The sequence below is a fragment of the Ursus americanus genome, chromosome 14 (assembly GCF_024610735.1).
Source record: "Ursus americanus isolate L20-20 chromosome 14, mUrsAme1.1.p, whole genome shotgun sequence".
In the NCBI taxonomy this organism is placed as follows: Eukaryota; Metazoa; Chordata; class Mammalia; order Carnivora; family Ursidae; genus Ursus; species Ursus americanus.
This window is the reverse complement of record NC_142140.1, coordinates 12,354,988-12,381,724: the sequence shown is the minus strand read 5'-3', so window position 1 is coordinate 12,381,724 and position 26,737 is coordinate 12,354,988. Positions and strand designations below refer to the sequence as shown.

Below are 26,737 nucleotides of genomic sequence, written 5' to 3'. Positions count from 1 at the left end.
GGGAGAATGAAGCCATGTGAAGATGAAAGCAAAGATGGGGTAGTGCATCCACAGGCCAAGCAACACCAGAAATGGCCAGCGAATGCCCAGAAGCTGGGGGAGAGGCCTGGCACGGAGTCTCCCTCACAGCCCTCAGAAGGAACCCGCCTGTCGACACTTCTAGTCTCCAAGCTCTGAGCTATACATTTCTTCGCAGCCGCGCAGTCTGTGGTGCTTGGTTAAAACAGTTCTAGGAAGCAAATACACCAGGAAATCGAAGTAGCGTATCTTGCCCTATGTCCCTTCCCAAAGGTCCTAGTCTGCAGCTGGCTCAAACTGAAATAATTTTTTTTTCAACTTCTTAAGACTTGACATATTGGATTATGTGCAGTGATTTAAAGGGACAGCAGTATGTTTTTGTTACATAACAGTGACGGGCAGGGGAAGAAGGGGCACAGAGAACAATGGCATACCAAGGGGACCCTGGGTGCTACAATAAAGGAGTGCATTGTCTACAAAGAAGGTAAACACAATAATAAACAACAGTTTACCTGCTTTTTATTATCCCTGTGCTGGCAAAATTGAACAATGTCAGTGATAAAACACTCCTTTGCTGGAGGTGGGGGACCTCTCCCACCTCTCGGTATGCGGTTGCCCTAGGGTGGATATAAAGGACAAGACATCGAGAAATAGGGAAAACAAAACAAAACAATTGTGGAATCCAGTGGTTTTCAACTGGAGGCAATTTTGCCCTTCCAGGATATCTGGTAAAGTCGGGAGACATTTTTAGTTGTCACACCTTGGGGGGGGGGGGCAGTGTGCACTACTGGCCCCTAGTGGATGGAGGCCAGGGCCGATGCTAAAGATTCTACAGAGCACAGGATGGCTGCCCCAAACACAGAATTAGTGGGTCCCAAATGCCAGTAGTACTAGAGGTTGAGAAACTCTGGCCTTAACACAGCAGCCACAAGATGTGCATACTAAAGTGTTCCCGAAGTGTTTGTGAGAACAGCCCAGCGAGGACTCCCAGGGCATGCCGTTACAGAATGGGAACTCTTGGAAGGAGGGGATTATGTCGATCATATTCTGGGTAGCGTGCCTGGCACAGGAACCCCCAGGAGGGAATTTCCACATCAGGCATTGGAATCTCGAATGTGAGAAGTAAGAATAGTGGCATTTCATGAGTGCTTTCTATGGGCAGAGCGCTATGCTAAGAGATTTTATTACATTATTGCATTATTGCATTTGACTCTCATGACAACCCTGAGAGCTAGATATTATTGCCATTTTAGGCTCAGAGAGGTGAAGTAATTTGCCAAAAGTCGGAAGTGAGAGAATGAGGATGAAAATCCATCCCTGCATGACTCCAAAATGCATACTTTTATCCCTGAAATCATAATACTGACTAGTAATCAAATCCACCAAAAAGTAACGATGACTTAGATAACAAATTTACTTTCTTGGGGCACCTGGGTGGCTCAGTCGGTGAAGTGTCTGCCTTTGGCTCAGGTCATGATCTCGGGTCCTGGGATGGAGCCCCCCATCAGGCTGTCTGCTCAGCGGGGAGTCTGCTCCTCCCTCTCCCTCTGTGATCTCTCTTGCTTTTGCTCTCTCTCAAATCAATAAAGTCTTAAAAAAAAAAACTAACCAAATTTACTTTCTTTTCTCTTAACAAAAATGCATCATCACATCTCATATTTTCTTCTTACCCCAAAACATATTCTACCTTCCTTGTGTACGGAGTTGCTTCCTTTATTATTTCTGATAGCTTTAATTATGTATGTTAATTAGAACTCTTAACCCTTGGAAACCTTACTCTCTACCGAAAACTAAGAAGAAAGCTATGGTGTTGGGGTGCCTGGGTGGCCCGGACAGTTAAGCATTTAACTCTTGATTTCTGCTCAGGTCATGATCTCAGGGTCTTGCTTAGATTAAGCCCTGCCTCGGTCTCTGCACTGGGTGTGGAGTCAGCTTAAGATTCTCTCTCCCTCCCTCTCCAACCCCTCCCCCACCCCCTGCAAAAGAAGCAAGCTATTGTGAACTGTCTGTTACACCAATATTTTTTAGATTGGCAAATTTGTGAATACATTTTATAATTTCTAGAAGCATATGTTTCTTTTTTTTTTTTTTTAAGATTTGTTTGAGAGAGAATGAGAGAGAGAGTGCAATGGGGAGGCACAGAGGAAGAGAGAAACTCAAGCAGACTCCGAGCTGAGTGCAGAGCACCACACAGAGCTCGATCTCTAAACCCTGAGATCAGAACCTAAGCCAAAACCAAGAGTTGAACACTTAACCAACTGTACCACCCAGGCGCCCCTGGAAACATGCTGCTTCATCATCTTAACAAGGGCACAAGGCAGTTTACTAACAGTCAAATTTATCTTCAGTTTCTGTGTAGTAAGACAAAAGTAGGTAAATCTATGCTTAGTAATTCATGTTCGATTTGGAAATGATCTAGATATTCAGAGACTTTACATCATTTAACTTAACTTACCAAAACTCAAAGGTTTCAAGTTACCAGAATGTAGAGGCCGTGTTTAGGCAACAGGCTGAGCACTGAAAACCTGAGTAAGGTAAAAGGACCCACAGTGGACACCAAGCTGAATGCAGGCTCAGTAAGCGACCCACTTCAAAATAGCCAGAGGCCCGAAGTGACCAATTACAACCAGGCAACTTAGGTGGGTTTAAGATTCCTAAGATAACCAAAAAAGGGCAAATTCCATATGTTCCCATACTGCCTCACTCTGCCCTATAACTGCAGCCTCTTACCACCACCTTGTGGCAGCCTCTCCTTTGCTGTCCTGCCCACCTTGCTCCCTCCTGTGTATTCAATAAACTTCTACCTCCTTTGTTCTGCCTTCAGTGAATTCTTCACTGCTCACACCGTCGGCCTCCACCCAATTGGGATGCCCCACATTTGGTGGCCCCCCCATCTGATCGGGACACCCCATACAAAAAGATTTTTGGAAGCTATTTTTTTTTTAAAGATTTTATTTATTTATTTGACAGAGATAGAGACAGCCAGCGAGAGAGGGAACACAAGCAGGGGGAGTGGGAGAGGAAGAAGCAGGGTCATAGCAGAGGAGCCTGATGTGGGGCTCGATCCCATAATGCCGGGATCACGCCCTGAGCCGAAGGCAGACGCTTAACCGCTGTGCCACCCAGGCGCCCTGGAAGCTATTTTTAAAGACATCTACCATAACCATAATTACTGTACCTAAAAACTCTTATCCCATTGACATATTTTTTTTTCAAGTTTATAACCAGCTCCTATCATTTAATGTTATGTTGTATTTCCCCCACTATTAAATACCCTTAATAAGTATATATATATATTTTTTTTACAAAGTGAATTTTAATTAGTGATATTCCTACCTCAACTACCCCTATGCATGCGCTCACATACACATGCAAATCATAGATGGACCCAGTGGGGAAGGGGGGATATTGTTCCTCCAGAAAAAAAAATCCATCTTAATAATAAAATAAACCTCTTGAAACTCAGGTTTTTAAGAAAAATGAGGAATGCCTGGGTGGCTCAGTTGGTTAAGTGTCTGCCTTCAGCTCAGGTCATGATCCCAGGGTCCTGGGATTGAGTCCCACATCTGGCCCCTTGTTCCGTGGGGAGCCTGCTCCTCCTTCTGCCTGCCACTCCTCCTGCCTGTGCGCCACCCCCCCCATCTGACAAATAAATAAATAAAATCTTAAAAAAAAAAGAAAATTGAGACATATTAATAACCAAGAGGTTATTAACATAAGCATGAAGTTATTAATACAACCTCATGGTTATTACTACTATAATATGCTGTAAGAGAATATTAACACCAGGGAAAACTTTGTTGTATCACTACTGTTTCTCTCATGTTGTTTATATTTAGTCTTAAAAGTACTAGTGCTTTTTAAAAACTTTTTAAATTTAAATTTAATTAATTAACATATAATGTATTATTGGTTTCAGAGGTACAGGCCTGTGATTCATCAGTCTTATATTATACCCAGAGCTCACTACATCACATGCCCTCCTTAATGTCCTCCTTCCCTCCAGCAACCCTCAGTTTGTTTCCTGTCATTAGAGTCTCTTATCGTTTCCTGTCTCTGGTTTCATCTTGTTTTATTTTTTCCTCTTTCCCTATGATCCTCTGTTTTGTTTCTTAAATTCCACATACCAGTGAGATCATATGATAATTGTCTTTCTCTGATTGACTTATTTGACTTAGCATAATTCCCTCTAGTTCCACCCACGTTGTTGCAAAAAGATGTCATTTTTTGATGGCTCCATAATACTCCATTGTGTTGCATGCCACATCTTCTTTATCCATTCATCTGCCAATGGACATCTGGCTCTTGTGGACATTGCTGCTATTTATATTGGGGTGCAGGTGCCCCTTTGGATCACTACATTTGTATCTTTGGGGTAAATACCTAGTAGTGCAATTGCTGGGTTGTAGGGCAGCTCTATTTTCAACTTTCTGAGGAACCTCCATACTGTTTTCCAGAGTGGCTGCACCAGCTTGCATTCCCACCAGTAGTATAGGAGGGTTCCCCATTCTCTGCATCCTCGCCAACAACTGCTGTTTTCTGATTTGTTAGTTTTAGCTGTTCTGACTGGTGTGAGATGGTATCTCATTGTGTTTTTCATTTGTATTTCCCTAATGCTGAGTGATTTTGAGCATTTTTCATGTGTCTGTCGGCCATTTGTATGTCTTCTTTGAAGAAATGTCTGTTCATGTCTTCTGCCCATTTCTTGATTGGACTATTTGTTTTTTGGGTGTTGAGTTTGAGAAGTCCTTTACAGATCTTGGATACCAGCCCTTTATCTGATCTATCATTTGCAAATATCTTCTCCCATTCTGTTGGTTGTCTTTTAGTTTTTTCAACTGTTTCCTTTGCTGTGTAAAAGAATTTTATCTTGATGAAGTCCCAATAGTTCATTTTTGCCTTTGTTTCCCTTGCCTTTGGAGACCTGTCTAGCAAGATGCTACTGCCGCCCAGGTCGAAGAGGTTGCTGCTTGTGTTCTGCTCTAGGATTTTGATGGATTCCTGCCTCACATTTAGGTCGTTGATCCATTTTGAGTCTATTTTTGTTAATGGGTAAGAAAATGGTCCAGTTTCATTCTTTTGATGTGGCTGTCCAACTTTCCCAGCACCATTTGTTGAAGAGACTGTCTTTTTTCCATTGGATATTCTTTTCTGCTTGTTGAAGATCAGTTGACCATAGAGTTGAGGATCCATTTCTGGGTTTTCTATTCTGTTCCATCTATCTGTGTGTCTTTTTTTGTGCCAGTACCATACTGTCTTAATGATTACAGCTTTGTAATAGAGCTTGACGACTGACATCTGTCTAAATCATTTGCTCCCAACAATTAAGTTTAGACTACTCACAAAAACTTCATGAGATGCTAGATAAGGTAAGCCATCATCTCGAGCTGAGGGTCCTGGGATTGAGACTTGAGTCAAAGGCAGATGCCAAGGTGTCCCTAAATAAATATTTTTTTAAAAAGACACACCTGTTTTAATTAAACCAATAAAACAGAACTAGCTTTAATATTGAATATTTTCCTAGATCATGCGAATCTGAAATTCATTAGGGTTACTTTCTACCATATTTTTGAGAATTCAGTTTATATAAGAACTTAATTTTCTTTAAGCTAATTAAATAGAGCTCTTTTACAAATTAATTACCATCTGGAGGTAGAAAATACTATATTTGTACAGCACATATATACAATATATATATCTACAACACATATATACATAGACACCCACAAACAGATGTAGACAGAGGCCTTTTAGCTCCCATCTCAAAATTACCGCCATGAATTAAGTAAAATAATACAAAACTCATTAGTTAAAAAAGAAGTTGATCTAAGTTGTTTTTTTGGTAGATAGACCACATTAAATTTATCTGCTCAGATGATTAAAGCTTTTTGTATTAATATTTGTGGAGAAGACACTTAGGATTTGTCCTCAACAAGTCAAGTTCCAAATGACCTTTCCCCTTTTTGTTTTTTCTTTTGATAAGAATTACCTCCCAGAAGTTTGGGTATCAAAGAGATGGTCTAGATAAGAGTTCTCGATAAGATCCCAGGAGAACATTTACATCACAAAGGCACAGGAAAAAAAAAGTTCCTACACACCTTCTGACAAAATAGGGGAGTTTTGGGGTTTAGTAAAAAGGACTGATAGACTTTGAATTGTTTCTGGAGCTGCTATCTCTGGTCCTGCAAAGACTAGATTTGTAAAAAAAAAAAAAAAAAAAAAAAAAGCCAGCTGTCTTTAATTCCTCAAAGAATCATGTTGCTACCTAAAGGATATCAATGACTAACATGCCCACTCACCTATGTTAGAATGTTTTCCTTGCCCGCTGGATACATTTAGCTTATGGGAGAAGGCCTTAGAAAAATTCCTATCAGGCTGTGTATATCAGCTTCTGATTTGGCCACATTTCTGATCATAGAGTTATTAAATCTCTCCAAATATCTTGTCAGTTTTCAGCTGGCACAAACAGTCAATATTTCTGGCAGTGCTGCATAGCCATTAATTTTAGTTTGTTTCCCCTTGGCTGTTTAAGGAAATAAGTTATCAGCTGATCAGAAAAACCCCTCAGAGTCGCATCAACTTTGGGACGTGCCCTCCTTCCAGCATAGATATGGGGGTATTGAAGTGGGTTTTAAAGAATTTTCATAGGACCTTTGAGAACATCTCTTTTCCAGTGTCCCAGTTGATTACAGCTGGGATATTGATCCTTGGACCAGCATTTTGATGAAGGAGACCTAGGAGGGTGCAATGAGGGAGGCGCGGGTGTCATTCTAAGTGCTTTGTGATGTGAGAAACAAAGGCAGAAGAAAAATTATTGAATTTTCTTACTATCTACAGTCCATTGACAAATCCTTGAAACAGGCACAGTGACATTCCTCTAGGGACCCAACTGCCTCGAGGTTAATGCTTTGCTAAGGGCAAAAGGCAATCTTAGCCCAACCCCCAGAATCCTGTAAGTCTACGTCAACATATAAAAAGTCTTTTGGAATCTTCCTTTATCTCTGTCCCACAAGATACATGTTGGCAATCATCCTCCCAAGCATATGACCCACCGATATACATCTGAAGGGTCTCATGACTCAGGTTTTATGAGCCAGTAATAAATGACCTTTACCCAACAATAGCTAGACCCCTCAAGGTCCTGGAAACCTTGCTTCCAAATTCCTTAGAGACTTGCGCTATCTCTACCCCCCTCCCAACTTGAAAGTATATAAGGGCCACTCCTCATGACCCCAGTGCAGCTCTTTCTGCCCACGGGTTCGTCCCTGTGCTTTAATAAAATCACATTTTGCACCAAAGACATCTCAAGATTTCTTTCTTGGCCGTCGGCATTGAACCCTAGCATCTTTCCTACATCACCTTGGAGCTGGCGTGGCTCTGAAGCAAATAGCTGGCAGACCTTTGTTTTACATTGCTGTTCCAAAGTCCTTTCGAAGTACTCAGCTATGGCCATGAGTTGAGTCAGGCTGCTGGCCTCCCATCTCATTTTCTGCCCTTTTACCAATCCACTCATCTCAGGAGTGTTATAAGTAGGGAAGCTAGAGTGGATTGCGTGACCTTCTTTGTTGCACGGAACCCAGAATGCCATTGGAAGAGAGCTTCCAAACAGGGCTTAAAGTCTGCCAGATTCATCTTTCTTTTGTTTGCATGTGTGGCTATTAGACAAATCAATGCAGTCAAGGAAGACTCTCTGAATGGCTTGTAAAAGATCGCTTGCACTTCTGCCAGCTTTTGCTGGTCCTTGAGGGAAACCTATTGAAGATCAAGGATCTCTAATGTCATCCCTGGGGTTTTGCCATTTTTGCTTCCTGCATCCATTTTGGGGCTTCTTCAGGTCCTACCGATGTGTACATGCGCTGATAAACATCTGGCAGCCTGGGAGCATAAGTCCTGATAACGACTTGAAATTCTTACAAAAACTTCCGGGATCCTCCCTAGGTTTAGAAAATGTTTTGCCTACAGCCCTAAGTTTCAGCTTTGACCAAAGAGTGAAAGGTGCCGAAGGAGGCCCTCCTGTAACCTCAGGGGGTTTTATTTTAAAAGGTAAATATCTCATAGTCTCTTTAAGAGTGGAAAGGCAATTCAGAGAGAGGATGAGGGCCTGGGAGCACTCTGGTAAAGGATAGAGGGAGTAGGAGGAGTCACATGAGTCTCAGTCTTCTGTCTCTGGTAACCCTTGTGTCTTTAATTTTTCATTGATCTTTTGTAATGACTCTTTCAATGAACCAATTTTGAAATCTTGAAGCCTGTTGGAAGCTTCTGCATACCAGTTAAAATAGGTATTCCATTCAGTTTAATTCAGGAGCTCTTCCTTTCAAATGCACTTCTCAATCTTGTCCAACTGCCAAGTTCCCCATAATGGCCATTGTAATTCTAGGTTTTTAAATAAGATTTTGCCATTTTTGTAGATATCTACAGCTTTCTGGGACTATCATATCTAGACATAAAATGAGCAGGTGTGCTGGAAATAGTGTGCTTAACTATTTAATTAATTTATTTGAGATAGAGAAAAAGCACAAGCAGGGGGAGAGAGAGAGAGGGATAAGCCAGCCAACTCCCCCCACTCAGCAGGAAGCCTGATGTGGGGCTCAATCCCAGGACCCCGGGATCATGACCTAAGCTGAAGGCAGATGCTCATCCGACTGAGCCACCCAGGCGCCCCGTGCTTAACTCTTCAGATTTAAAAAAATCCCATTTCTTTTAGCTAAAATTTTCTGTGTCTCTTGAAGCCAGATTAATACTTAAAACGGTTGTGCCTCTGGGTTGGGGATTGTGTGGTGTTTCAGCGTACCTCATTGCGTGGAAATTTTCTTGAGTTTGGCAGGTGACCTAATATCAATCTAACCCATCCCATGACCAACTTATCATAACACAGGACTATTTAGGTTAGGTGGCCAGCACTCTAACAGGTTTTAAATGTTCGACTCACGACCACCAATTTTGTGGCTCTTTTGACTTCTGAGATTCCCATTAGCAATAGCCTATACCCACTGGACCCAGCTTAAGTCAGACTTGTTTGATCCCAACCCAGTCTGGCTCTGGTACCCATATTCAACCCAGTCCATCTTCAGCCAGGAACCACCAAGCTCTCCATGTAGAATCTGGGGGCTGGGAAAAGAACTGAACCAGCAAACTCCAAAGAATGAAGACTGTAGTCTGATTTAAACAACAACAAAAAAAAACAAGTGGGGAACCACAGCTGCCACCAGCAGTATCCGATGTGAAATCCGGGAATCTGGGGACAAAAGCCAGGGCTGGAATTTCCAACCAAATAGGGAACAGGAAACTGGAACTGGAAAGCCAGTAAGACAGGGAGCTCAACATTAAGAGCAGAGCTGAGAACCGAGAGCTCTTACCCTGAGAAACAGTGAGACAGAGAACTCACGGTGTTCCACTGGTGCTATGCCTCTGTTTCTCCTTGTTTCCAAACGCCATCAGAAGTCCACTTTGGATCCTACTGCTGCCACCAAATGTGTTAAAATCAAAACTCAGCTGAGTAAATGTAAAGATCTATTTGGCTTTATTCAAGAACTTGTGAATCCGGAAGCATCCCAACTAGAAGGTAGAAATGAGCTGTGCAAAATGGAAGGCTTTTATAGGTAGAAACAGGGGCAGGGCAAGGAAGTTATTAGTAAAAGCAAAGGAAGGATTGTTCCAGGTAAGGTCACCTTCCTTTGGGCCAGGGCCAGGGTCTACTTCACTAGCACTGATCAGGAAATTCCAGATTGACCGGTTAAAGGTCTCATTCCTGCAGTTAAGTCTTGGTTTGCCAAAATGGTGGTAAGGGATTCCATTTTAGGCCTATTGTTCCCACTTTTTCTTTTTTAAACAATCTTAATTACCCTATGGACTCTAGTTAATAAGGTTTCTATATTGGTTCATCAATAGTTAACTACTGTAATAAATTTAACAAATGTAATTGGGGACGGTATGAAGGGGGAAGAAGGTTATGGGAACTCTCAGCACTATTTGCTCAATTCTCTGTAAACCTAAAACTGTCCCCCACATAAAAGCTATTTAAAAAAAAAGAATTATTTCTTCTTTCATGTAGGAATCCCTTCCTGAACATTTCAATTAAGATGCTATGAAATCATAAGATTTTAGAGGTAAGAGCTTCTTAAATTTTATCTTATCCCAAACCTTTACTTCATACATAAGGAAGCTGAAGCCCAGAAAGGAGAGGTAACTTGCCCTAGACTGGCCAAAATAAGAACTTTTTTATTCAACGTAAGCCTTGTCCTTCCTAGCAGAGTGCTCTTTGCACCACCCCACACTGCATGACGTATGTTTTCTACCTATGAAATTCTCATATGATTGGCTTTTCTTAACCTGGGGTTAACTAGCTCAGTTTTAAAATAATGAAGAGCGTTCCTTCTGTAGGGATAAGGGCAGACTGACCCAAGATGGACCACTTTGGCATGACATTGATTCTGAGCTGAAGGCAATTGGGATCCCACAGGCTCAGGAGAAATTTTGCTCCTCCTTTACCTACCTAGAAGAATCTAAATTGGGGGTCTTGCCCAGAATAAGGATTATTAGCAGAGATATATTTTATCTGAGTGACCCATCTGTATCACAGGGCTAACATCTAATTACCAAACTTCTGGAATGCCCTCGACTCTTGGTCTCGGAGTTGTGAGTTTGAGCCCCAAGTTGGGTGTAGAGATTACTTAAAAAAAAAAAAAGAAAGAAAGAAATCTTTAAAAAAAATTACCAAATATCTGCTCTTCATATTACCCTATGAAGTGCATTCCTTTCCTTTGAAGTCCCAGACCCCTGTCCCCTTCTCCTTAGTTCAGGATGACATACAGACCTCACTCTGCCTGACTGTCTGGAAATTCCATGTCTGTGTGGATTCCCTGTCTGTACACTAATAAATTTTATTTTTCTCCAGTGAATCTGTCTCATGTCAATTTAATTCTGAGTCCAGCTAGAGGGACTTGTGAGAGAACAGGACTTCTTCCTCCCTGACATTTCTAAAGAGAACTCCCAGCTTCTTGCTTTCCTTTACCTAAAGTCAACAGTCTCCTTTTAAATGGCAGAGCTGACCTTCTGCCCCTTGCAGATTCAGGGGGCTAGCTATATGACCTGGAATGACATCCATGGGTAATGAAAAATCCTGGCTCCTTGACCGACTTGGCCAACATGCAGAAATGTCCTGTGGATGAGGCCCAGCTGCTGTCATTTTAAGATGCTCTGAGGCTGATAATCAGGCCAGTGGGAACATATGGAATGTATCGCACCCATTTTATTCTTTGGCCAAAACTATTATCCTGTTAGACAAGTGTGAAGCTAACAAAACAGATGCCTCAGAGACTAGACTTCAGAATCCCCATAGTCACTGGCTTATTTTCTCAAAATGACTTTATTGATTGAAGTAGAAATGGTCCCTGTCCTTAAGGAGATTACAATTTAATATCCTGTCCCTAACTGTGATATTACCTCATTTGTGCCTCAGTTTTCTGATAGCGAAAACTAGAATGGTCTTCAAGGATGCATTCAGCTCTGAAGGCCTAGAATTGTATGTTATTACAACAGCCATAAGGCAAACATATCGGTCCATCTTACCTCTTACTCTGCCCTCACCATCCACACTCACAGGACACTGGGATTCCTGACCTTTACACATGACTTTTGAATGGGTCTGAGCATGTGATCCTGCATTCTCCTTCTTTTGGCTTAATTTGAGACAAAGTTCAAAGGCACCCATGGAATTTAGTACACTACTAGACAGTGCAGCAGAAAATGCCTCTTCAATTAAAACAACGCATAAGGGTGGTATCCTTTATTTTTATCCCTGTTTTACGGATAAGAAAACCAAGCCTCAGAATTGTTAACAAAATGTCCCGAGACACTATGTCCTGGAAATAACAACTAGCATTTAGCAAATGTTAATAAATAGAGGCACAGAGAGGTTAAACAACTTTGACAGTTCACACAGCGCATGGGTAGAGGAGAGGATAGCACAATCAGCCATTCTAACTGCGTAGGCTATATGTGATAAGTATATCAGCCTGCCTTTTACTATCTTACTTAGTCTAACTTAATATTATTTTCATCCTCATTCTAATGCTATCTTTTAGGTATTATCAACCATGTACTGGTAAATGTCTAACAACTGGTTTTCTAAGGAAGGGTGGAATCCTGATTTGTGGTGTTTGCCAATTTTCATGGTGTGAATATTCCTGCTAGGGCCAATTTCAAGCTACCACTATAACATGAATGAACTCAGAATTGGGAAGACATGTACAGTAATTCTCTACTACATGGTATTTCCACTGTATGGATAGGACACATGTAAATAGCTTCAAGAAATAGATAATAGTAAACTGTAGTAAAATATTAGGGAACACTTGTTTTGAGTATTTATTGCCTTTATTTTTAACAAAACGTGCTTAACTATAAGTGAACAAAAGAAGCTATAGAGTAGTGCCTACGACATGTTTCCATTTTTGTATATAAGAGAAAACTATCACACATACATGTATATGTGTTTATCTGATAGAAAAAATAAACTGTTAAAATGGGTTACTTCAAAGATGAGGGGATTGAGAATGCCAAGAGATAGATTACCTTTTTCTTGTCACATCTCTGTATTATTTGATATTTTACAGCTTATATGATAAAAATAATCCCTAGTTTCTTTTATGGGAAACTAGAATTGGAAGGTAAAAGTGACTTTTTCATTAAATGGTCTTAGAGGTGAAGAGAATTACAACAATTGCAAAGGTTGAGGAATGTTCGAATTCTCATTTTAAAATTAGTGTGTTTATTGGTTCATTGTCCTTCCTACCAGAATGAAAGCTCTGTGATGGCCAGCACTTAAGTACCTACAAAGTCATGGTTCTAGCCACCATCATCGGCTCCCTTAAACTAATACAACAGCTTCCTAACCATCTCACTGCTTCTGTTCTTTCCTTCTGTACTAGTTTACTAGGGTGGCCATAAGAAAGAACCACAGACTGGCTGGCTAAAAACCACAGTTTGTCTCACAGTTCTGGAGGCTGCAAGTCCAAGATCAAGATGGTGGCCAGGTTGGTTCTTTCCGAAGCTGTAAGAGAGAATCTGTCCCATGCCTCTTCCCTAGTGATGTGGTTTTGGAATATACGTGAGTTTCGGTGGGGTGAGGTCTGGAGCTGATGACCAAGAAAGAATTCTTGAGACGTCTTTGGTGCAAAATGGTGGTTTTATTGAAGTATGGGGACAGGACCTGGGAGCAGAAAGAGCTGCTGCCCCGGGGTCTTGAGGAGTGGTTGATTACATACTAGGGAGTTGGGGGAAGTAAGGAAAAGGGAGGTTTCAAAAGAACTTTCATATACTAAAGAGGATGGACCTACAAGATACCTACAAGATACCAGGGGTCTTGCCATTGTCAAGTTAAGGTTGCTTTCCCCTCTAGCAAGGTATAGACATTTAGTTGGGAGTTCCCTGGAATAATATCACACATGTCCCACCCAGGAGTGGGGGAGTGATGGGGGGAGGTTGCAGGGTGTCAGCTTGTGCTTGGTCTTCAGCTAGCCTTCTGCTCCCTCATCACTAACTCCTGGTGGCTTGCTGGCCAGTCCTTGGTGTTCCCTGGCTTGCAGCTGTAAGGCTTCAGTGTCTGCCTCTGTCGTCACATGGTCTTCTCGCCTGTGACTGTGTATCTTCTGCTATTCTTATAAGGAAACCAGTTGTTTTGGATGGTCATACTCCAGTATGACTATCTTCACTGATCATGTCTGCAATTGCCCCATTTCCAAACAAGGTCATATTCTGAGGTATTGGGGGTTAGGACTCCAACGTATCTTCTGGAGGGACACAATTCAACCCATAATGCCTTCCCATAGCCAATTCTCCATGGAGCTACCAGAATTCACTTAAAACAAAATATTTTTTTAGATTTTATTTGTTTATTTGAGAGTGAGAGAGACACAGAGAGACAGCACAAGAGCATGAGTGGGGGGAGGAGCAGAGGGAGAGGGAGAAGCAGACTCCACTGAGCAGGGACATGGGGCTTGATCTCAGGACTCCAGAAACCAAAGGCAGACGCTTAACTGAGTGAGCCATGGCGCCCCTAGAGTTCACTTTTTTAAAAGTATGAGTTGGTTCCCTCACCAAGAGTAAAATCTGAACTAGGGACACCATGTCCTATTTCCTCTGGTCCCTGCCTCTTTCTCCGTCCACATCTCTTTCTACTTCCTGCCTTATTAATGAGTTAGCCACGCTGATTGTTTTTCTGATCCCAGAGCATTCCATGCTCCTTCCCCCTCAGGGTCTTTGCTGTTCCTTCTGTCTGGAATGTGTTCCCATCAGATCTGTGCCTGGATCTCTTTCTCACTTCCTCCAAGTCTTTCCATCCAGGGCTAGCCCCTCTGAGAAGTCTACTCTGATCCTAACTAGAACACTGCTACTCTTGTGTCCTTCTCTTGTTCAGTTTTCTTTATAATGCTCAGTACTGCATGGCATTATATCTTATATTTATTTGTTTATTATGTTACATATCTCCTCACTAGAATGTAAGCTCCATGAGGGCAAGGATTTTTTTAAATATGGAAAGGCTTGCAGATATTTAAATTTATTTTTTATTAAGTGAAACTTTTGAACGGGCAACTCATTTCCATGATTGAAAGTCAAAATGATACAAAAAGATACCTAGAGAAGTCTCATTCCCATTCCTGTCTCTGGCCATCCATTTTCTTCTGTCCCATAAGAAACCGTTTTTATTGGTCTTCCAGGATTTCTTTATGCAAATACAATACATACTTGTATATACATACATACTTTGCATTTACAGTCCTTGAAAATATTTCCTAGACATCATTCTATATCAGTTCATAGAGAATTTCCTCATTTGTTTTTATAGCTGCATAATATTCCCTTTTGGGGCCATACTATAGTTTTTTAAATCAGTTCCCTCTTGATAAACACTTGTGGCTTCCCATCTTTTGCTATTACCAAAAATGTAGGAAAGGATTTTTATTCCATGCTGAATCTCCTAGAGTCGTGAAGGCTTTCTGCATAGAGCCGATTGCCAATAAACAATTGTAGAAAGAATGATGAGTTAACCAACGTTAATGAGTGAAGGAGGGGTGGTAGGGAGCCCAAGGGCAGCTCCCAGGTACGCGGTGCTGCAGGGAGGCTCCAGCAGGTGGCGCTGCAGGCGGTAGACGCGCCTGGCCGGACGGGCCACGTCGCTCTTGCCGTGGGCGCCGACGGTGGCGCGGGGACGAGCGTGTGGGGTAGGGCGAGTCATATGACCCGCTCGGCTTCCTGGCTTCGGCCGCCGCCGCCCGCCCGTGTCCGCCAGTGGTGCGCCGCGGCCCCGAGGAGCCGTTGAGGGGTCCGGGCTGAGGCCCGCTCGTGTGGGAGCCTTCGCTGCTGCTGTCCTCCCGCCCGCCCGTCCGTTCACCCTCCCGGCCGCCATCATGCTGGCGCTCATCTCCCGCCTGCTGGACTGGTTTCGCTCGCTCTTCTGGAAGGAGGAGATGGAGCTGACGCTGGTGGGACTGCAGTACTCGGGCAAGACCACCTTCGTCAATGTCATCGCGGTGAGTGCCGCCCGCTCACCCGCCCGGGCTGCCGCAGCCCGCGAGTCCGGCCCGGTGCTTGCCCGAAGGCCCGGGTTGGGGCTGCCCTCCGCGCGATGGGGCGACTGGGACGAGGAGAGGAGGCAAGCCATTCCTGTCACCTCCGCGGGGACCGGGGTTTGGAGTTCCCGCGTGTTGGTGCCTGAGGGGTAGCGCTGAGATGGGCAGCCGAAGGTTTAATTCCATTTAGTCACCTTCTACTGAAGGCTAGGTCCTCAGTGCGGCCGGGACTTGGGAAGGGTAAAATCGACCTTTTCGAGTTTTTAAGGGTTGGGTTCCCTTCGGGTTTGCTCTGTGGGGGCACCTGCAGGCTTAACTCCAGCCTGTCACTTCCCCGAAGGGTGGGATTTGGCGAGCTGTCAGTCCCGGGAGAAAGCGTGAGACTCCAGGGCGTCCCTCAAGTAGCCACTCGGGACGGAGAGCCCCGTCGTGAGGAAAGCAGGAGACCCGTGTGGGCTCCTGCCCGAATTCCGTGGGCAGTATGTTCCCTGTAATTTAGTTATTGGTTTTCAGTCGTTCCCCTAGGGGCGGAGATCAAGTTCGTGGCTGCTGGGCTCGCTGGTAGAAACTGGGGAGAAACCCTTCCAGCCCGTCCGGTCCACTGTAGTCCGCAGCATTTATTTAGCCAGGCAGTTAGGGGTTTCTGCTTTTCCAAGAGCCAGTAGTCGGAAAAGATGGATCTGTAGTCACTCAACTTCCTTGAAAAAGGAGGGGTTGATCTTTTATGAGGGTGTTTCTTGCTTGAAAGGGAGGGGAAGAGACTGGGCAGGAACATAGTTTATTCCAGGCCCAGGAAATGGGTGTCTAGGAGGGAAGTTGCCCTGGGAACCTGTATACAATGTGGTGTTTATTCAGCAGTGATTGAGTGGAAGGATGATTATTAAATTTTGCTTGGGTGGTTAGTTGGGGAAGGAATAAGACAGAAAGATTCTCTTCAATTTTAATTTAGAGGCTAGGAGTTGATGTGACTCACTTTTAGCTGATAGGTGCTTGTACTTGTCAGGGATAAGCTTTAGAACTATTCTAAAGAGAGATGGCAGCAGTTCTTCCATCTTTTCGATGATGGTTGAAATCCTTATTTCATGTACTAGCTGCCCAACTGGTTTGGTTACAGGAATGATTGAAACACAGCTCCCTTGTGGGAGAAAATATGCAAGGTGTGACTCTTAGTCCTGCAGTAATGGAGCAACAGAGTGAGTAAGAGTTGAAGAAAAAGATTAGCAGAGATCCAGACTTTCTTTGAGGAACATTGTGTATAAGTATAAAAGAAAATTTACCTTCTTGTTTGGCTCCTTTTGTGATACGTTTTTGTTTGTTTGTTTGTTTTTGACTTGAGATGACAAGATTATCTTTGCAACAAGTAGAGTGGAAAGTGTATATGATAGCACTAAAATTAATTTAAAAATTTTGGACTAAATATCCATACTAGAGCTTTTATGTACTTATTTATTTTAAATACTTTGTTTATTTGAGAGAGAGAGAGAGAGCATGAGAGAGAGCGAGCACAAGCAGGGAGAAGGGGGAGAGGGAGAAGCAGACTCCCTGCTGAGCAGGGAGCCCACTGTGGGACTCCATCCCGAGACAAAGGCAGGCGCTTAACCGACTGAGCCACCCAGGCACCCCATACTCGAGCTTTTATATGATATGGAAAAGATAAGACCTTAGTTAACTGTAAATTTTTTGGTTTTCCTTTGAGATAAGAATTGGAGTCTCCTTGTAAACCCTATCCTTTTGACAAGACTGAATTAATATATCGTGGAGAGGTAGGTGTATTACTACAATTGTTGTATTTGTTGCAGAGTAGTTATGCTTGGGAAACCTGAAAAAGTCTAGTAAATCTTTGAAGAACTTCTGAAGGCATAAGCATGAAAATCATGCTTATTATGTTTTTCATAGATGGTGTAGCTTAATATAATGAGCAAGAACTTTGAAGTCAAGGAACTCTGGGTTTGCAATCTGGCTCTGCCACTTAGCAGCCTTGTATCCTCTTTCAGTCCTTGCTTTCTCATCTATTAAATAGCATTAAATAGAGATAATAATAGGTTTCTTAAAGAGTTGTTCTGGGGAGTAAATGAAATGACAGATGTTAAGTGACTAGCACCATGCTGCCCGTATGTAGAAGGGGGTAGGTAAGTGGTAGCTGTTGTTATTTCTAGTGGATACACTTCTTTAATGCAGAAACAGTGTTTTGAAAAATATTCAGAAGGGAATTAGCTGGGGTCATTTCCTTCCTTGAATCTGATTTATCCAAACGTGGGCTCCAGTAGTGGATTTATGGATTGTAGCAAATAATCACATCATGCACCCCCCCACCCCCCATTAAAAAAATTGTATTAGATTATTTTAACAGGAGAGCTTCTGGAACCCTGTTGAACTCAAAGTGAACTAGTGGTTCCACTATTTTTTTTTTACATTAGACAATTCTTTTTGTATTATAATGATGTGGGTAGGTTTGGCTTAGAAAACTCTGGACTGTAGTTGGTTACAGCCTTTAAGATGCTGAGAAAGAAGAGACCTTGGTAAATTTCACACCTTTTTTTTTTTTTTTAAGATTTTATTTATTTATTTGACAGAGATAGAGACAGCCAGAGAGAGAGGGAACACAAGCGGGGGGAGTGGGAGAGAAAGAAACAGGCTCACAGCGGAGGAGCCTGATGTGGGGCTCGATCCCATAACGCCGGGATCACGCCCTGAGCCGAAGGCAGACACTTAACTGCTGTGCCACCCAGGCGCCCCAATTTCACGCCTTTTAAAAAAAATCTCAGACTCTAACTTAGTCTGTGGTTATTAAGAATATATTGAGGGTGAGGAAAAGGTTAGTAATTAAAGATGATTTTTACAGACTTTTAGATAAAAACAGTGTTTCCAGAATAGTAAATTTAGCCTTACATTAAAAAAAATTAACTGAACTGTTGTTTGTATTTTGTATAAAATGTTTGATTTGTAGACTCAAATACAGATGGGTTGAGTACTTTGTGTCACTTTAGAAAGTAACTTGTGAGGTATGAAAATCTTCAGGGGAAGCCAATTTTCTTTTGGTAAAAATCAACTTTTTGCATAAAATGTGGCTTTCTTTATCTTCTGCCTTAAAAGTTAAGAAAAATTTCAGAAATGTCATTTAACTTAACTCAAAAGGTTTGTGAAGCTGAATTATTTATATGTAGGGTTTGGCTCATTCTGAAATTAGGCGTTTTATTTGCAGAAAGATTCATTCCTAAAAATTCATATTCTTGTGGTTTTGAAAATGGAATGATACTTCATTTTATCTAATATTTTTACATAGAGACCCTCAACATACACAGTGTTCTCTCTGTTTTGGATGTTAAAAAAAAAACCTCTCTAGTCTTTTCTCATTAGCGTTAGGGAATGAAATATTGCCCATTGCTAAGTATTCAGCAGTTATTGCATAATAAATCATGTGTCCTATATGTGTAATGTATGTTGAGTAATCTTTATTTTTAACGGAGACTCTTACATGGATGGCTTACAGGAATTACTAAGAAATGTTTAATAGGATTTACCAAATTGTTAATGGGCTTAGAGATACAGTGTGTGTTAGAAATGAGTAGTATAAAAGTTTGTCTACATTTTTATGAAGTAGTGATACTAAATTGGTTAATCCAAGAAGTTTATTACTGCTAAGAATTAGGAAAAGGAGATATTTGGAACGATTGGAGAAATTTGAACCTAGAATCTTTTTTTTGTTGTTGTTATTTTAAGATTTATTTATTTATTTAGGGAGGGAGGGAGAGAGCACGTGCTCTTTAGCGTGTGCATGGGGGAGGAGCAAAGGAAGAGCACTTAAAGCAGACTCCCTGCTGAGTGTGGAGCTCACCGGGGGCTGGGTCCCAGGACCCTGAGATCATGACCTGAACCAAAACCAAGAGTCAGGTGCTCAACCGATTGAGCCACCCAGGCACCCCAGAATCTTTTTTTTAAGAGTTTGTAGAAACTTTAATTAGTGGTCTAATTTTACTCTCATTTTATAGATGTAGCTAGAAGATCCAGAAAAGTTAAGTGAAATTCTTAAGGCAGCTAACTAGTAGCAGAGATAAAATTAGAACCTAGGGCTTGTTCCCTTTCTACTTTTCTGGTCTACCTCTGTAAAGTCCAGCTGAGATTAGAATCATAGAGCTGTGGATTAGGAGATCTTAATCCTTTAAAAATCTTTTAAATGTATTTGTTCATAAATATACTCTAGTTACGAATCTGAATGACATTTTAAACCCAAGCATCTTAAGCATGTTGATTAACGTTTGAGGACTGTTTGTGTGTATGTGTGCGCATATACTTATGTTTGAGGACATGAATTAGGGGAAGGAATGATAATCTTTGTAAAGTAGGAGTAGTTGAATATTATAATATTATGTTTGGACATATAAATAACTGGCTAACAGGCATTGTTGGGTTACTGAGCTATGTTTATTTTCCTTAAAAAAATAATTCTGGATTTGATCAGAGTGTTTATTACTTAATTACTCTGGAGTAAGAATGGGGAAGATAGTTTTTAAAGAAACTATAATGTGGCTCAAGTCTACAGGTTAGTAAATTTGTAATTTTACTATAGAAATGAGCCTTCCAGTGAGGTGGTGTTCAAATTCACATTAGGAATTGTAGCACATGAGGCATCCTGCCAAGGAGCTTCTCTTCCAGGTTCTTTACCCTCATCCCCATTCCCATTATTTTTGCTCTGCAGACCTAGAATATCAAAAGCCAAATGTTCTCATTAAGAAGTTGTTATAGTGCAATAATCCATTTTAAATTCCTGACTTAGAATATATCTCACAACTTAAAGTGCTTTTTAAACCTTCTCAAAGATAAAGTGGGTGGTCACTGAACATGGGTACAAAATGCATTGAACCCATAAAAACTAGTTACTTAAATATTATTTTTAGAATTTTTTCTGTTTATCAAAATAAGACAGGCTCATTAGTAGAAATTTGAAAAGAATAGTATAAAGTAGAAGAAAACATTGTTGTCTTCACCATCCAAGGTTAACTACTGTCAACATTTCAGAGTATTTCCTTTTTTCCTTTTATTATTATTTTTTTAAAAAGATTTTTAAATTTATTTTGAGAGTACGAGCAGGGTGTGGGGGGGTGGAGAGGCAGAGGCCAAGGGGGAGGCAGGGAGCCCGACAGGAGGCTCAATCCCAGGACCCTGACATCACCACCTGAGCCAGAGTCACCCAGGCGCCCCTATTTATTTATTTGGTTTTTTCTCCTTTTTGTCTTTTTTAAATGAATATATCAGACACCTTTTTAAAAAGTTTTGAGATGCTATCTAGTTTGTTTTAATTATGGTGTATGCATTTTTCTGTATGTAAAACCATTTTAATGCCTTTATAATTTATTCTTTTATGGCGTATCTTGTGGCTGTCCCATAATATATTTGATCATTTCCTCGTTATTGGACATTTGAGTAATTTCCAGAGTTTTGCTGTTGTACATCAGTGTGTTCTGCATTTCCTAAGGATTGAGGTCCAGAGTTACATCCCTGGGTCACAAGATACAAACATATTTCATGTCAAATGGCCAAACTGCTTTCCAGAAGGTAAAGTATGTACTCTTACTGAGAATGTCCTCTGAACAGATTCCATATATAAAGTCGGACATCAGCTAAGTACTTGTCCCTTGTTATTTTTAGGGCAAAACATATTTATTATTTTTAGGGCAAAACATACTTAGTTTTGTTGATAAGTAAAGTAAACCAGCAGTATTTTTAAACTATTCTATTAGGTAATTGCTCTGCTTCTGTGTTTAAGGTTTAAAGACTTATCTATGTTTCAGCAACTACTAAAGACTAAGACTATAGAGAACATAATTCCTTTTTCAATTTTCTTTTTTATTGAATTTTGTGGGCAAGTTATATAAATACAGCTCATTCCCTTTAGCTATCTGGATCTAATTTGTTTTAAACTTAATGGTGGATTGCATTAGGAGTTGTATTCTAGGAATCTGGCATATTTCCATGCAGTCCTTACCTAATCTTGTTCTGTTACAGTGTGATGCTGCTTTTCTTCGGAGGGGGGGTGGTATTTAAAAATTTTCTTTTCTAAATCAGAATCTAAGGAAGTTTGCCAAGTAGGGGTGCCTGGATAGCTCAGTTGGTTAAATGTCCGACTTTTGATTTTTACTCGGGTCATAATCTCAGGGTCATGAGAACCAGCTCCGTGTTGGCTCTGCACTGGGTGTGGAGCCTGCTTAAGATTCTCTCTCTCTCCATCTGCCCTTCTGCCCCCCCTACCTGTCTTTCTTAGAGAGAGAGAGAGAAAAGAAAGTTTGCCAAGTAGACCATTTTTGGAGGCTATAGCATATGAATTTTTTAAATAATAACTTGAGTATCATTTATAATTACAAAAGTTGATTCATGTCTTTTGTGCTCATATATGAAAAAAAAACTAAGAAAAATATTAACCTGTTTGCTGGTCAAAATTAAATGATAATTTAAGGCATTTAGTTTTTCTATGGTGTGACAAACCAAAATTGGAATCTCTGATGGAATAATTTGAGTTAATTTCTTTCTTCAAAGTCAAAACACAAGGCTTACATTCTATTGTGCTATTTTTTTTAAAGGTTACAGTGTTTCTTAAATTAGACATTGGGTCTTGTATTTGGATCTGATTTCATAGTTTGTCTAGTTTTACACAGTAGAATAACATTCTTATTTCATATTCCAAAAGGAAATTTTTTTACATTTAAAAAATGAAAGCTTTAGGATTCATTTTTAAATTGTCTCTACGAACACTGTACTTTTAAAAAATTGTAATACTGACAAAATAATTTTAGGTTTCAGGTATCTAAGTAGTGACATTTCTGGTTGAAAATTGAAGCTTTTCCTTCTAAGCTGGGTTAGAAAAACAATCATTTGTTATTTTAAAAAAACTTGGATAATGATTGGCAAAATGATCCTAAAAATGTCTTTTTTACTAATTTCGTTGGTAACAATTACTTTAGATCTACCTAAGTAGTATTACTGTAAGAATATATTTTGAGCCTAAATTTGTTGGCATATAAATGTGGTATGAATGAGTTTATTTGGAATATGTTTAAGTGGCTGCATGAGTTAGGATGGCATAGAGGTTAGGAACTGAGAGCCAGACTATTAAGGTTCAGCTCTTGACTCTTCTTTGACTTGTCTTATTTTTGGCAAGTTATTTAACTCCTCAGTGTCTGTTTCCTTACATGTAAAATGGGAATAATAGTAGTTTCTACCTCATAGAGTTGTTATGAGTTAATACTTGTAAAACATTTTGAACAGTGTTCAAAACAAGGCAAATAATATGGAAGTGCTTCAAAAATGTTAGCTGCTCGATTACTGTAATGTGCTCTCCTTGAGAGCAGGGATTTGTGTTGCTTTTGTTCACTGATATAGTCTAATTCCCTGAAACAGCGCCTGGCACATACTAGGTGCTCAAATATATTTTTGAATAGATGTGTTACATTCAAAATATAAAATTAAGAAAACTGTCTTTATGAACCCACATTTCCATTTTGATATTTCAGTATGCAAAGTGTAGCATAGTGTTAAGAATGAAAGTTAAGAATGCAACTTTATGGAAAAGGTAGAGAGGTAGACTCATCCCTACAGGCAGAGAAGAGTGGCCCTTGGCGGTACTATCTGCCCTCTAGAATTTAAGCATACAAGTGTATGCTTAGATTGTAATTTTAAATTTAGATAAGACCATAATATCGGTATCCATTTTCATGTGTTTTAATTTTTAAAACAGGACTTAAGATTAGAGTAGGTTTAATCACTGTTGACAGCCATAAATTTTTAAGCCCCAAGAGGCAGTTTACTGTGTTGGTAGTAGCCCATCTTCTCCTAGATGAGAAGTGGGCTCTTGAGATTGTATGTAGGCTGGACCAGAAAGAGTTTTTGGCAGAGTTTCCTCTGTGAAGGTAGGTTAAGGTGGTTTAAACATTGATCACTAGACCTACTTTTTCTTTCTTTCTTTTTTTTTTTTCAAGATTTTATTTATTTGACAGAGAGAGACAGCCAGTGAGAGAGGGAACACAAGCAGGGGGAGTGGGAGAGGAAGAAGCAGGCTTCCAGCGGAGGAGCCCGATGTGGGGCTCGATCCCAGAACGCCAGGATCATGCCCTGAGCCGAAGGCAGACGCTTAACGACTGAGCCACCCAGACGCCCCTAGACCTACTTTTTCTTGACAGCTTGTTCTGTATGGAGAAAGTTTGAATGCAAATATATGGACTTCATTATTTTAAAATAGTTCTTCTCAGAGGAAAAACTAGGAAATGGAAGAAACCCACTTTTTCTGCCTCCAAAATCTAGCTGTTTCACTTTTGGATTTTGACTTATTTTGATCTTAATATTGTCTTCATTCAGTGGCTGAATTTAAAAACTTAAAACATTTTTTTCTTAAAAAGAATACACATAATCTATATTTAAAAAAGTATAAATATGCAAGCAAAAATCATTTTTAATACCATTAAGATTTAATGACTATTAATATTAAGCTGTGTATCCTTCCCATTTTCTTCCTGTCCTTTTATATATACACAAATATATGCTTTTTTTGTTATTGAGATAAAATTAACATATATTAATTTTAGGTGTATAACATAATGATTGCATATTTGTATATATTGCAAAATGATCATCACAGTAAGTCTAGTTAACGTCTGTCACCATGCATAGTTAATGATTTTTTTAATTTTTTTTAATCTTGCAATGAGTACTTTTAAGATTTACTTCTTAGCGACTTTGAAATATACAGTATTATTATTATACAGTATTATTAAATAATTATTAAATATTAATAATATAAAGTATTATTTAGTTATTATTAGTAGTATTATTAATTGTAGTCACCATGCTGTACATTACCTCCTACTTATTTTATAACTGGAAGTTTGTACCTTTGGCTCCCTTTACCTGTTTCCTCCACCACCATCATGTACCTCCTGCCTCTGGCAGCCACCAATCTCTTCTCTGTGAGTACTATTTTTCTTAAGATTCCACATATAAGTGTTTTTCTTTGACTTATTTCACTTAGCATAATGTCCAGTATATGCTTTCTTGATAACCACGGCGGGATTATGTTGTACATTCTAAGTGATTTCATGTAATCTGTATGACATACCTTTTGATGGCTAAAAGGCAGCCCAAGTTCAGTCAGTTCAAGATAGAACTTTTATTTTTTTTAATTTTATTTATTTATTTAGATTTTATTCATTTGAGAGAGTGCATGAGCAGGGAGCAGGGGAGGAGCAGAGGGAGAAGCAGACTGAGCAGGGAGCCCGATGCGGGACTTGATTCCAGGACCCTGGGATCATGATCCAAGCTGAAGGCAGACATTGAATCGACTGAGCCATCTGGGTGCCCCAAGGTGGAACTTTTGATCCCCTTCTGCCTCAATCCAGGGAACCAATGTCTATCCTTTTCTAAAAAATGTTAAATGAAACGGATGTTAATAGTCTTTAATCTGCATATGTATCTTTTCGTTGCAGGCATTATTTTCCATTATTCAGTGATTGAAATGTTTGTGCCTAAAACTTTGTTTTTGTGATTTTCTTCAGGGTGCGTGAAGGTGGGCCAGACAGTTTGACCCGTTTTAACCTTCACATACTCCTTTCATCCTATTGCATGTATCTTCCCAAATTAGGATTGATAGTATCACCTCCATTGTAATTTTCACCACACTTGCTACCTTAAGAAATTAGCTTGTTTATTATCTTTGTCTTTTTTTTTTAATGAATGTAAGTTCCATAAGGGCAGAGCTTTGTCCTTTTTTCAGTACTGTATCCCAGTGCAAAGCACTATGCCCCGCTTATAATAAATAAGCTCTGTAAATACTGAGTGAATGAATGAATATAACCACAAAGTGTATCTATTTTATGTATACTTAAACTGTGTACAAGCTATTGTGATAGATGATTCATAAATGTACCAGACAAGGTTATTTGTGGTAGATTATGTGCCTCATACTAGTCATGTATGTATAGGATAGAAATACTAAGTGCCTTAAGATTGGCACAAAATGCTACCCCTCACTTCACTAAGACATTGGGAGTATTTTAGAAAGGTGGTTTAGTGGGACCTTGGGAATGGCCACTGAAGTGAACTTTTTTTTAAAAGATTTTATTTATTTGAGAGAGAGAGAGAGAGGGAGAGCACGAAGGGAGAGTGAGAGGGTGAAGCAGACTCCCTCCTGAGCAGAGAGCCTAACATGGGATTGATCCTAGGACCCCGAGATCATGACCTGAGCCAAGGCAGATGCTTAACCGACTGAGCCACCCAGGCGCCATGAACTTTGAGAGTTGAGTGGTTTTCATTTATTCAGCGAGTATTTCAAACAGTGTTCTAGGTGGTGTAGATACAATGAGGAACAAAACAGACATGGTTCCTTGTGCAACTCCACTATTACGGAGGGAAGAAAAGATGTTCAAGAAGGAACAGTGGGAGTAGCAAGGACACAACTGAGGGGAAGAAATTTTGTTGCATTAAGTTTAACTTGGATGAGGGAGAAAATAAAAGACTGGAAACATAGATCAGTGTGCATGGGGAACCATTGAAGATTTTTTTGGGGGGAATGAAGTAAGACCTGTTTTCCAAAGGATGAATTTAGTAGCAATACAGAGACCAGTGAAAAGGAGCTTGGTCACAGGGTTATTACGAAGATCTGATTGAGAGATACTGAGGGGGAGAGTTAAGGAGTAAGGAAAAGATAACTTTATTTTGGAAGTAGAATGGGTGCAATTTAGTGGTAGAATCAGATGTGTAGGGCAAAGGGGAATTTGTTGTCAAAGGCTTTTTTTTTTTTTTTTAAGTTTTGTTTTTTTTTTTTGTTTTTTGTTTTTGACAGAGATAGACAGCCAGCGAGAGGGAACACAAGCAGGGGGAGTGGGAGAGGAAGAAGCAGGCTCCCAGCGGAGGAGCCCGATGTAGGACTCGATCCCGGAACGCCGGGATCATGCCCTGAGCTGAAGGCAGACGCCTAACGACTGTGCTACCCTGTCGCCCCGTTGTCAAAGACTTTTTTAAGGAGTTGAGTGAATGTTGGGGAATATGATTGTGTGATCAAGTAGTGGATATGGGGTGGAGAAGGGGGAATGCGTTTAGAAGAGATAGGTATGGATTGAATATAAAATGTATTATATGATTAATGATATAAAGGGAATTTATATTTG

General features: G+C 40.4%; 1 protein-coding gene across 1 annotated transcript in view; it reads left to right on the top strand.

Moving 5' to 3' along the window:
• The first annotated feature begins 15,235 nt into the window (after positions 1-15,235).
• ARL8B (ARF like GTPase 8B) overlaps positions 15,236-26,737 on the top strand; it is a 49,145-nt gene continuing 37,643 nt past the window's right edge. Inside the window, exon 1 of the mRNA XM_045808127.2 lies at positions 15,236-15,548. Within this exon, the coding sequence (XP_045664083.1) occupies positions 15,426-15,548 (123 nt within the window). The 5' untranslated portion in view covers positions 15,236-15,425. The remainder of the gene's footprint in view (positions 15,549-26,737) is intronic.